Source organism: Ctenopharyngodon idella, chromosome 14 (assembly GCF_019924925.1).
Source record: "Ctenopharyngodon idella isolate HZGC_01 chromosome 14, HZGC01, whole genome shotgun sequence".
NCBI classification, from domain to species: domain Eukaryota; kingdom Metazoa; phylum Chordata; class Actinopteri; order Cypriniformes; family Xenocyprididae; genus Ctenopharyngodon; species Ctenopharyngodon idella.
The window spans coordinates 8,794,000-8,805,364 of record NC_067233.1 but is presented as its reverse complement, the minus strand read 5'-3'; the positions used below and the strand labels follow the sequence as shown (position 1 = coordinate 8,805,364).

Sequence of the window (11,365 nt, the reverse complement as noted above, 5' to 3'; positions counted from 1 at the left end):
AAAGTGCCACAATATGACCCCCCATTTCATTAAATGGTACAGTCTTCTTCGTCTTCAGCTCAACAGCTATAACGCGTATTTCCACAGTTCTAACTACAGTAAAGGATGCTGAATGGCACTTTTCACGGAATATATCTTAATTATTCAATTTTTAAAAGAAGTAACGATTTTAATGCAAATATGGAACATACGTCAACTGACTTAACCGTTTAATAATAGGCTAATAGTCCAATTTTTCGAAGTTATAATATTATAATATCATTCGCCTCTTGTTTTTATGCATTTTATAATTTGGACTAATTTAGCTACATAGCGTATATTATTTTAAATGTTAAATATTCATATTTATGAATATTATGAATGGTAGTTGTGTTGCTTGAAGGTTATTTATTTAAAAAAATTGACGTAACATTTTATAATGAAGTAGCCTATAAAATAATATTTTTTATATTATTTTATATTAAATCATTATTGAATTAGCCAAACTTCCTGCTCTGTTCAATCAGCCAACTGAATAGTGACAAGTGTCATGGGTTTGAAGACAAGTGTTGATTTAGTCAGTGTAGGCTATTTGAACTTTAGACTTTATCAAGGGGAGGGTTTGTATGTCGGAAATGGACACTGAGGAAAAACACACTTGAATAGTTTCGGTTAGCATTTTCTGATTCCCGGAAAAGAAAACTTGTCGTTTAACTAAGCGTTCAAAGTTTGCAAAGCCCTATAAACCTATTTGGTTTAACTGTAGACAGCTTTATTCAGAGGGACGAGAGAAGACCAGCCTACTTGAAGAGCTGTATGCGGACAACAGGTGACGGCATCTGATGAACACCTGAAATACAGGTTAGGTTCAATGACACTTATTAATAAAACTAATATTTTTCCTGAAACATTACGAGAAGGAGAAAACATAACGTCGATGTAATTTTATTTTTCAGACTTTAATCAGACGTAAATCAACCACTGAATTTATGAAACGTAACTTAAGAAGCTAAACTATGAGTTTATAGATTCAAAGATTAAATAATGTGATATATAATAGTATAATATATGTAAAATTGTCATTACTGTGAATGTTTCGTTTTAAAAACAAACACAAAAAGAGGAACACAAATGAGGAAGAAGCGCTCGTTTCTTTCCCCAAGAGAAAACAAAATCATTCATGTTGCTTAAATAGGCCTATGTTGTTTTCCTTTAAATTAAATTATTAATCTTATTATTTGTTAATTTATCTTATTCCATTGAAGCATATTATATTCCTTTTCCCCCATCCAGATTTGAACATTTACAGCCGAGAAGTGGATACAAGGAAGATGTTTTTCTCTGGTTATATAAGGCTCTTCAGTTAGGATCTTATCTAAATAGCTTCCCGGGGATCCGCCAGTATGTATGAGGGGAGCAGCAGTGGGCCCATCAGGTCTGAGGAACATTTTAATACCCCTGTGGGAGAAGCAGCACTGCCTTCCGAAGAACCAAAAGATTCAGACTGTAAAGCCTCAGGCAATGATGGAAGTAGTTCAGATTCCCCTAAAAACAGGATAACAAGCCAATTTCGCTCAAATCTTGAAGAGCGATACTCAAGACATGGGTCTCGCCCCGTGTCTCCTGCGTTCAGCGCCTCCTCGCGCAGATCCAGACTTCAAAAACAGCTGGAGGTCTCCGAACCGGGCAGCAGCACCTCCCGCAGACTATCCGTTGATGCTTCGGAGAAGGGCTCCCTCACTCCTGCTATGCGTAAGAAGTATTTAAAAGAGTTGTTTCTGAATAACAAATCTGGATTGTCAAGTATTTTATCATCCAAACACAAATCGTCAAAAGAAGAAGAGGAGGAAGAGGCTGCGAACGGCGACACTGTGAACAGCGGCGCGCTTTGGGCGTTGGATCCCATGGAGCACGCGTGGATGCTCTCTGCTGTGGATGGGAATTATGACACTATGGTGGAATTTCTCGCTGAAGATCCCAGTTTATTGAGCAGAAAAGACTTTATTAGTGGTTTTACGGCTCTCCACTGGTTGGCCAAAAATGGAAAGGACGAGACACTGATTAAGCTTCTCAGGCATGCTGAACAAGAGGGGCTGTCAGTGAATGTGAATTTGAGAGGCAGTGGAGGTCTGACGCCTCTACATTTGGCTGCTATGCATAACCAGTATATGGTTGTGAAGATTTTGGTTGGTGCATTCAGTGCTAATGTAGACGTCATGGACTACAGTGGGAAAAGGGCATGGCAGTATCTTAAAGACAACGCACCAACAGAAATTAAGGAGCTTCTGGGAGCCTGGGATGATGAATCCTTCATATGGGTTTTGAATGTGAACAACAGTGCAAGTCAAGCACAAACTCGACTTGAAGAACATACTCAAGAAAATAGAGTTGAGGTGGACAACTTAGGAGGATTTGCACGCCAGCGATTTGCATCATTTAAGAGGATGTTGTACAACGTTGGTCTGCTCGAAAAGGCCTGAGACTTGTTTGTCAGGTCATTACTGTTATACACTTGAAATGTTTTTATTAGCAACAAGATTTGTATGGCAATATGGCAAATATTTAACCTGATAACAGTGCCATGTATTATATGATGTACTTTAATATGTTTAATAAACTAAATTGCAAGGAACTTCTCACAAATACTGGAGACAACTGTTTTTATAAAGGATAAATAGGTTTAGTGTTTATCCTAAAAGCCGAAAGACAGACAATGAAAGTGCAGGACAACAATCTTTTGCAGAACCACCCACTGGAAAATTTCAACTTCGGCATTTTCACAAAACAAAAGGATCCAAATAATTCTGGTTTGATGACAAATCTTTTATTTAGCAAGGACATAACCAGAATATCTGTACAAAAGAGACTGCTGTTCCAGATAGCATGGCTTCTCTCCAGCTCTGGATGAGTTGGTGGTCCTGGCAAGGAACAGCTGGAGGGGGATGCTGAAGTAAATCTTGTTTACAAGCCCAGCTTGGTCCTTCTCCAGTGTCTCCTCTTGGAGTTGTATCTGCAAAGAGATTAGCAAATATAAAGCATCACACAGGAAAACACCCATTAAAATGAAGTACACTGGAATCTTTGTTTTTCTTGTAAACTACTCTGCTCTAAAACTAAAAACAATGTGGCTAAGAAAATCATAAACAAGAGGGTTTAAAGTATAAAGAGTAGCAAATTAACCAAGCGAATGCAAGGTTAAATTGTCACCAAATTAAGTCTAATAAACACTGCTTGTATCACTTTCATGCATTGTTAAAGGGTTAGTTCACCCAAAAATAAAATTTGTCATTAATTACTCACTCTCATGTCGTTCCACACCCGTAAGACCTTCGTTCATCTTCAGAACACAAATTAAGATATTTTTGATGAAATCTGAGAGGTATATGACTCCTCCATAGACAGCAATATAATCAACACTTTCAAGGTCCAGAAAGGTACTAAAGACATCATTAAAACAGTCGACGTGACTGCAGTGGTTCAACCTTAATTTTATGAAGCGATGAGAATACTTTTTGTGCGCAAAAACAAAACAACCACTTTATTCAACAATCTCTCCTCTTCCCTGTCATTATCCTTATGCAGGTCATGCAGTAAGCACAGTGATGGCTTTGGTGTTTACATCCGAATGCCGCCGTTGTGCCGAATTTCGACTCCCTGCCAAATTATTACCCCCCTCGTTGAAGTCGGTACCTGATTGCCTAATTCTAAACCTATACTAGAGGTTATAATTTGGCAGGGGTCAGAATATGGCACAACATCAGCTCAATATTGGCCAAAGCTGCACACGTGAGCAGCACAACACATGCGTGTAATGCTGACGCAGGAGTCGGCATTCTGACGTAGAACCTGGAAGCGCTGGATTTTAAACAATGTATGAGAATGACACAAGAGAAGATATTGTTGAATAAAGTCGTTATTTTTGTTTTTGCGCACAAAAAGTATTCTCGTCGCAACGAAATTAGGTTGAACCATTGCAGTCACGTCGACTGTTTTAACGATGTCTTTAGTACCTTTCTGGACCTTGAAAATGGTGGTTATATTGCGGTCTATAGATGAGCCATATACCTCTCAAATTTAATCAAAAGTATCTTAATTTGCGTTCCGAAGATGAACAAAGGTCTTGCGAGTTTGGAACGACAGATGAGTGAGTAATGACAGAAATTTCATTTTTGGGTGAACAAACCCTTTGACGTTATAGAAGCAACAATGTAATGATGACAAGCAAGTAAAAGTTACTTAATGAGATACATTTCTAATTTATCCTCAATGTTAAAAAATAAAAATAAAAACAAAAATACACAATTATAATCATATGGAAATGTGTCTCCACAACAGAGCATTCACACGTCATATGGGAGATGACAGTAATCATGGCTCTACAGCAGATGATGCTCTCAGCAGGATAATGGCAGTACTCCCACAAAATTTAGCACTGTAATTGCGTCCTGCTTTCGTTTGGATATTATAAACTACAAGACAAGAAAACTACTAGCACTTTAAGACTGCAGTCGCGGGTGTAGTTTAGCAGTGTTCAGTACAGCGGCAAATAACCACTACTGCACAACCATGTCAACATACCTGATCTTATTGCCAGTTTTCATCCTAATCCACTGTGGGATCGGTCTGTTCTGCTTCTGCTTCTTGGCGAGGAAGCGTTTGATTCTGAAGGTTTTGTGCGACGCCTGAAATACAATTGTGAAGCAGTCAGGTAATCTGCAATGGCTGAAGTTAGTCATCCCGTCACACATCTTCGGGGAGATGTTTCATTATGCATCGAACTATAATCGGCTCAATATTACATACCACCAACTAAGAACTTCAACTTATATATAAAAATGAAGCAATGTTCAGGAATACAATAACGTGTTAGACGATGTTTTATGATTCTCACTTACCATTTCGGAGATCGCAATCCGTTCACCACTATGGCGGTAGTCGAAGAGAAGGAACCATGGGAAACGCAAACACTGTATATCCGAGTCACGAATAGACCTACTGCTTTACATCACAGCGACGACCAGTGGCTCCACGGAGCTACTGCGTAATGCTGATATTTCGTCTTGTGAAAATAGCAGCTGTAAGCTATTCTTCATCCAGTTACTGCATATCTTTTTAAAACCGTAAAACCTCAGGGCCATTCCACGAAAAAGATTCATTTTATGTCACTCCCTCCTAAATATGTGCAAACGAAGACATTAACAATGGAACAACTGACACCAACGTTTGAAATTTGTTAATAGCGCCATTTTTCTTTTATACTTAACCCTTGTGCGACCTTATGGACATTTTTGTGTGTTTTTTTTTTATTTTTTTATTATCATTTTGCCTGTGTTAATGCCAACTGCATACATTTTGGCACAGGTGTGTATTTTTATTGGAATTCTACTATTTCACCCTCATTTCCTTTAAATCTATTTTGGTACGCAAAATAGTTCCTCTCAGGACCTTTTGGACAAAAACGTCCCCATTGAAACCCAATAAAACTGCAATTTTAAATCCCAGGGCCATTGAACTATAAAATGTTGCAATCTTTAGGCAATCTATAGGCTTTCATTTTGTTGGCAAGGCTTCAAAATTTACATTTTTACTTTTTTTTTTACCAGATGGCGCCAAAAACTCTACTGCAAATCACAAATCCAACCACTGTGTGTTCCAGTGGAGCTTTGCTGGCATCTAATGGGAAAAATTTTGTACTGCGCCTAAACAAAATCTTACTGAAAGCTCATTTTTTGAGAGATCAACCTCAAACTTGTTTAAATTTATGGCTTTGATTTTCTAGCAGTTTTAGAGTTCAACATGTGTCATAAAATATATATTTTATATAAAATAATGTTCATAAATCATTTTCATAAACTTAAACCTCTAACTTTTTTTGGTTTCACTATTTAAACTTTTTTTACTTCAACAAGATTCCGCCAAGGGTCTTCTTTAAAATGAGACCAAACTTAAGTGCTCCCAAGCTTAAAATTTTTATGTTTTTTTTTTGACAGACATTTTTGTCCACTATAGAGGGTTAAACAAAAATTTTGATTGCTACGCATCTCTTAAAAAATCTATTTTTTTTTTATCACTTTGTTATATTTTAAGTCTTTGTCAACCTTGTTTCTATGATTTTGTACAGTAAACAAATAATTTAAGCTGTATTTATAATATAATCAGCATTAAATTATTTCTAAAAAAAAAAACAAAAAAAAAACACATTAAGCAGGTTTTTCAACTTTAAAGTATTAGCTATATTCCAAGCTAAACATTAAATGTAATTGCAATCAACACTTGAAAACATCTTTGTCTGATAGGAAGTTTAAAATGTTAATGAAATAAAAAACTTTAAAAATAACTTTTCAAAATGAAAAAGCACCTATTTTGTGGAATGAAAAAATGTTTTACCAAAGAAATGTAATGAACACATAAAACGAAACACTTGAAGTAACACATAGGTTGTTCATTTATTGTCTTTTTGGATTTCTCTTTACATTTTGACAAAGCTGCAACTATAAAAGGAAAACAAGCTGTGTTTTGAGTTAAGGATTAGTTACAATGGAACATACAGTTGGATGACAGCACATGTGACAGTTTCCAAACCAAGCTAACCAGAGGATGCTTTTTCTGAGTGGTAGGATATGCTTCAATTCCAAAACTATAAAAGGCCACATCTGTTTTTGCATATAATTTAGTTCGACTTGCAGAAAAGAATTAACAGTGATCAAGGCATCAGCATATCATAAAGCATGGCTCTTTTCCACCTGACCAATACCTAACCAGAACAGAAATGGCTGCAGGCTACATCCATGCTCAAAGAACACAAATTCATTACTGATTGTCTGAAGTGAAATTCACTGTATGATACCAGAGAAGGGTTCAGGTAAGGCGCGGAGGATCTTTCTAAAGCAGAACAGTGAGAAATGTTGAGCAAGCTAGATCAGACCTTTTATAAACTACGAAACAGAAAAGCAAGGGAAGTAAAACAAGTTTGGCTGTGTACCAAAAGTAAGGCCACTTTGAGTTAACATGGTCCAATCACTTTGGCTTCTCTCATGGTTATGTCCCGTTTCTCAAATCTAACCGTCGGTTAGGACTTGCCTTGCTCATGAACAGCAACTTTAGGGGCTCATTCAGGCACTGGAGGGCAACAGGTATGTGCTCTCGTGTCAGTGACGAGAGGTTTTTTTTTGTTGAATGTGTGGGGATTTCTTTTGCTGGCAGCACCATGTTTTTGAGGTGTTTGTCCTGATTAGAACAGAGCCCCTCCTCTCTTGAGACGACATTTCATGCTAGAAGAGCTGCTTCCTCACTCGGCAGCTTTCTCTTGAGAATTCTTAGACTCCCGCTCAGCCCTCCTGTCCGCTGCCTGTCCATCTCCTCCTGCTCCTCCTCCTCCCCGGTTACGGCTCCTCGCCCCGGGCTGGTACAGCTGAATTGCAGGCCGATCCTAAGGCAGAAATGTAAAATGAATTATTATTAGCCATATGTAAAATAAATCAGTGATAAAGTATCAAAAAAGAGCAAGTACCTTATTTCTCAGACGGTCCCTTTTGGCACTGTCTTCCTTTTTGTTGTCCTTTGATGGCTTTTCAGTATGAGAATTAACTGAGGACTCTCCAGTGTTTTCATTCTTTCTTTTCTCCCAAACGCGCTCCTTGTCCTTCTTCCCTTCCTCCTCTCTCTTTTTGTAGGTGTTTTCTCCATCCTGACGTTCCCTTCTCCTCCTCCGTTCTTCATCCTGCCTTCTGATGCGTTCCTTTTCTTTCTGTCTGCGCTCTCTGTCTCTGTCCCGGTCTCTCTCTCGGTCTCCATCACGATCTCTATAATCTTTATGCCCACTATCCTCTGATCTACATGACAATGCATATTGACATCGTGATATAAAAATGAAAGGACTTGGAAAGTAAAAGATGGGTTGAGTAAGGCTGGGAATGTTTTTCATCTAGTGCTAGTGTCGAGTGTAACCAAACTTACTTGGCCCCCTTCTCCTCTCTGTGTTCACCATTCTGTCGCTTCTTCATCTCTCCTCCTCCAGGAGGTCGATCTTCCTTCTGTTTCTCTCTGTCTTGTTTCTTAGGCTTGTCTTTTGGCTTCTCAGTATCACCATTGTCTGCTTTCTCTGGTTTTCTTAAGAGCTGAAAGACAAAACAACAGGTGTTTACTTCAGCAAGGATGGATTAAACTGATCAAAAGACAGTAAACACACTTATGTTACAAAAGATTTGAAATAAATGCTGTTTTTTTTTTGTTTTTTACTTTTAATTCATGGTTTCCACAAAAATATTAAGCAGCACAACTGTTTTTATTGTTGATAAAAATAAGAAATGATTCTTGAGCAGCAAATCATCATATTAGAATGATTTCTGAAGGATCATGTGACACTGAAGACTGGAGTAATGATGCTGAAAATTTAGATTTGCCATCACAGAAATACATTACATTTTATTCTATATGCTCAAATAGAAAACAGCTATTTTAAATTGTAATAATATTTCATAATATTACTCCATTTACTGTTTTTTTTTTCCCCTTACTGACCCCAAACTTTTTGTTCTTTTAGTAATGAAACTATAATAATGAATCTAGGTAGTTAATTATATTTGCATAATTACATACCTTGATTTTTGGCTGGTCATCTTTAGGTTGGTCCTTATCCTTATCAGATGCCTTTTCTCCTTTTTTCAATTTCTCAGCCTCTTTTCTTTTTCTTCTGTCCTCCTCTCTCCACTTACGCCGTTCTTCATCTCGTAAGCGTTTGCGTTCTAGCTCTCTCCGTCTCCTCTCTTCTTTTTTCTCTTCTCGAATCCTCTGGGAAAGACAGGATGAGAGTGCATAAACACACTACACATAAAGTATGGCATATTATATATATGGAAACCAGATTAACTGGTGACAGGCTAATGAAGTATGCAATTACATCAGTACATATTACACCCTCACTTTACCTGTTTATTTTTAAGGAAGTCCAAGAGAGGTGTTGTCTTTTTAGCTGAGGAAAGAACATTTTAAAAGATTTTTAAAAAGAACATTTATAAAAAATAAATAAATAAATAAATAAATTAAAAAAAACTATATCAAGTTGTTTTGTTTTAAGAATGGAAGCCTGTTTTTCCTCCACAAACTAAAAAAATAAAAAAGATAATTGCAACTTTATATCTCACAATTCTGACTTTTTTTCTTTGCGAGTTTACATCTCACTTTTTTTTTCTCAGAATTGTGAGTTAAATAAGTTAAATGCAAGTTATATGACTTTAAAAAACTCGCAATTGAGAGTTGTATCTTGCAACTCTGAGAAAAAAGTCAGAATTGTGAAATAAAAAGTTGCAATTACCTTTTGTATTTTTTTATTCTGTGGTGGAAACAAACTTCCATACTTTTGTGCCAAAACTCACCACTGAGTTCTTTTGTCTTGGCCTCTATTTCCTCAAGTAAAGTCTCTGGATTGGAGGGAAATTTTTCCTCATCGCCATTGTAGAACTCCAAAAACTTTTTGTAATCAGCATCTAATAAGAAACAGGTAAACAATTAAAGTCAGCATGAAATGGAAATTCCGATCATATTTTCTCCCCAATTGTGATGTATATCCGAATAAAGCGGCTTCTCGAATGAGGAAAAATGTAGTGCAGGAATTAATTATGTCTATTGGGATATTGATTGGACTGTTGTTGTGAATTGTTGCAATCTTATGTGATTGACAGGTCGCTAGAGGGGAGGAATTATTGTCCAGCCCTCACACTTGTGCCCACGGCATCAGAGAAGATAAGAGGAGTTATATTGTGAGGGGAGTTAGATTAGTTAATGTGTTAGATCAAATATTATGAGGGCACATAAATAAAAAAAACTGATGATGTAGACGGACAGATCATTTATAATAAGCACTGCAATATACCATAAAAAATTAGGAATTGTCAAATTTGATTTCATGGTGACTAACATTTTCCCCATGTTAACTAATGTTTGCAGTGATTACAAACAAAGAGAAAAATATATTTTACCATCTTCAATTGTTCCACTTTTGGCATCCTTCTTCTTGCTCCTTTTCTTAGCAACTTTCTGGAATGGCGCAAACTCAACAATGGCTGGATATTCTTGTCCTATAATATCCCCCCGCCCAAAAAAAAAACAAAAAAACAAAACAAAAACAACTTTTTTACACTGTAAGAGAAGTTCACCAGCACAGAAATCTCTACAATATTTAAGGAGTATTAGCAAATTCACAAAAGTTTGATTACTAAAACGTCTAATTTGTGAGTAAACAATGAATGCTGGAAATAATAATGTCATGTAAAAGCCAAACCTCGATTATCGATAAACACGTAGCCATCAAAACGGTCTCTGAATAGAACTATGTCATCTTGATTTTTGAAATTCAGATATGCTCTTGCAAACAGATGAGGGAAAAGACTGCAAATAAACAAACACATTGATCAGCCATAAAATACTTATTATTTGTTTCACTTTTCTGATTTATCTTATAAAATTCAGCATCTACAAACCTAGTATCACTAGAGAAAAACTCCAGGTAATCCAGCTCTGGAAGAGGCTGCAGTTGCTCCTCTAAGTCTTCTTTAGTTAGACTTGGAGGCAGACGTCGAATCACAATCTAAAAATATGGTAAAAAAAAAAAAAAAAAAAAAAAAAAAGAACAAAAATCAATGTTGGAATTACTTGCATACATACACTTTATAAATTTTTATACACTGTAATACCCATACGACACGTAAGTCTACATGGTTAAGGTGTTAGATTGTAAGAGTTAGAGTTGTTAACCTAACATGTTGGAATACTTTACATGCCACTGTACATACTGATATATGATTCTTCTGTTATAGTGCTAACAAAGTGCCAAATGCTCGCAGCGACTGGAAACTTTGACAGGAGGGTTTGCTAACCAGACTGCAAGTATGTTCAGGCATGTTCATCTGCAACGTTTAAATCAAACACCGACTAATATGTAAACATAGCACTACAAATACAGCCACAAACAATATTTTTAGTATTTCTAATGAAAGCGCCAAGCTGCTTTGTTCGTAGACTATTTGTAGCAAGGAATGTAGCCAGCTAGCCTGCCTGCTAACTAACTAACGTTACCTTTGTCATAGCCTCCTTCTTCTCTTTATTTGGCTTCTCTGCTTTTTCGTTTTCGTCACATTTTATTTCCACTTTCTTTTCTCTGGGACGCGTGTTTTCCTTGTCCTCCTTCATGGTCCTTTGCCAACTTTTGCAACGACGCCTGACTTCGTATGTTTCTTGTTGTTATGAGTCGTGTCTGCTATCTCTCCAATGCCTATAACTTTCCGCAGTTGTTTCGCCGTAAGACCAGTAGGCGTCTCTGATTGGCTACGGTTCATGACGCAAAGAGTCGCTTAATAAGACGAGGAGCGTCCACTTTTCCACTCTTTTC

At 36.9% G+C, this 11,365-nt stretch overlaps 3 protein-coding genes and 1 non-coding gene across 4 annotated transcripts; 1 reads left to right on the top strand and 3 right to left on the bottom strand.

Annotated features, from left to right (window-relative positions):
• Window positions 1-43: 43 nt before the first annotated feature.
• On the top strand, window positions 44-2,622 carry sowahd (sosondowah ankyrin repeat domain family d). Its single transcript, XM_051860646.1, has 2 exons — window positions 44-840; window positions 1,273-2,622. Exon 2 carries the CDS (start codon window positions 1,383-1,385, stop codon window positions 2,457-2,459), a length of 1,077 nt encoding a protein of 358 aa, XP_051716606.1. The 5' UTR covers window positions 44-840; window positions 1,273-1,382; the 3' UTR covers window positions 2,460-2,622.
• A 159-nt stretch (window positions 2,623-2,781) lies between these two features.
• Window positions 2,782-4,997, bottom strand: rpl39 (ribosomal protein L39). Its single transcript, XM_051860648.1, has 3 exons — window positions 4,875-4,997; window positions 4,558-4,661; window positions 2,782-2,989 (listed from the first exon to the last, which is right to left on the bottom strand). Exons 1-3 carry the CDS (start codon window positions 4,875-4,877, stop codon window positions 2,941-2,943), a joined length of 156 nt encoding a protein of 51 aa, XP_051716608.1. The 5' UTR covers window positions 4,878-4,997; the 3' UTR covers window positions 2,782-2,940.
• LOC127494895 (small nucleolar RNA SNORA69) lies at window positions 4,346-4,431 on the bottom strand. The gene has a single exon (XR_007925008.1). It is a non-coding gene; the product is annotated as a small nucleolar RNA SNORA69 (small nucleolar RNA).
• Window positions 4,998-6,400: 1,403 nt separating the features above from the next.
• On the bottom strand, window positions 6,401-11,280 carry upf3b (UPF3B regulator of nonsense mediated mRNA decay). The gene is made up of 10 exons (XM_051860634.1): window positions 11,053-11,280; window positions 10,458-10,564; window positions 10,259-10,365; window positions 9,957-10,055; window positions 9,354-9,464; window positions 8,907-8,950; window positions 8,578-8,769; window positions 7,936-8,096; window positions 7,490-7,811; window positions 6,401-7,408 (listed from the first exon to the last, which is right to left on the bottom strand). The coding sequence occupies exons 1-10, from the start codon at window positions 11,164-11,166 to the stop codon at window positions 7,268-7,270; spliced, it is 1,398 nt and encodes a 465-aa protein (XP_051716594.1). The 5' UTR covers window positions 11,167-11,280; the 3' UTR covers window positions 6,401-7,267.
• Window positions 11,281-11,365: the final 85 nt, after the last annotated feature.

Bases quoted from the DNA above. Each gene is read 5' to 3' on its own strand.
- sowahd (XM_051860646.1), top strand. From the start codon at position 1,383: ATGTATGAGGGGAGCAGCAGTGGGCCCATCAGGTCTGAGGAACATTTT.
- rpl39 (XM_051860648.1), bottom strand. The intron at 2,990-4,557 runs GTATGTTGACAT...ATCTCTTTGCAG, and splicing joins AAAACTGGCAATAAGATCAG to ATACAACTCCAAGAGGAGAC.
- upf3b (XM_051860634.1), bottom strand. From the start codon at position 11,166: ATGAAGGAGGACAAGGAAAACACGCGTCCCAGAGAAAAGAAAGTGGAA. The intron at 10,565-11,052 runs GTAACGTTAGTT...CCATATTTTTAG, and splicing joins AGAAGGAGGCTATGACAAAG to ATTGTGATTCGACGTCTGCC. The intron at 7,812-7,935 runs GTAAGTTTGGTT...ATTGTCATGTAG, and splicing joins AGAGAGGAGAAGGGGGCCAA to ATCAGAGGATAGTGGGCATA.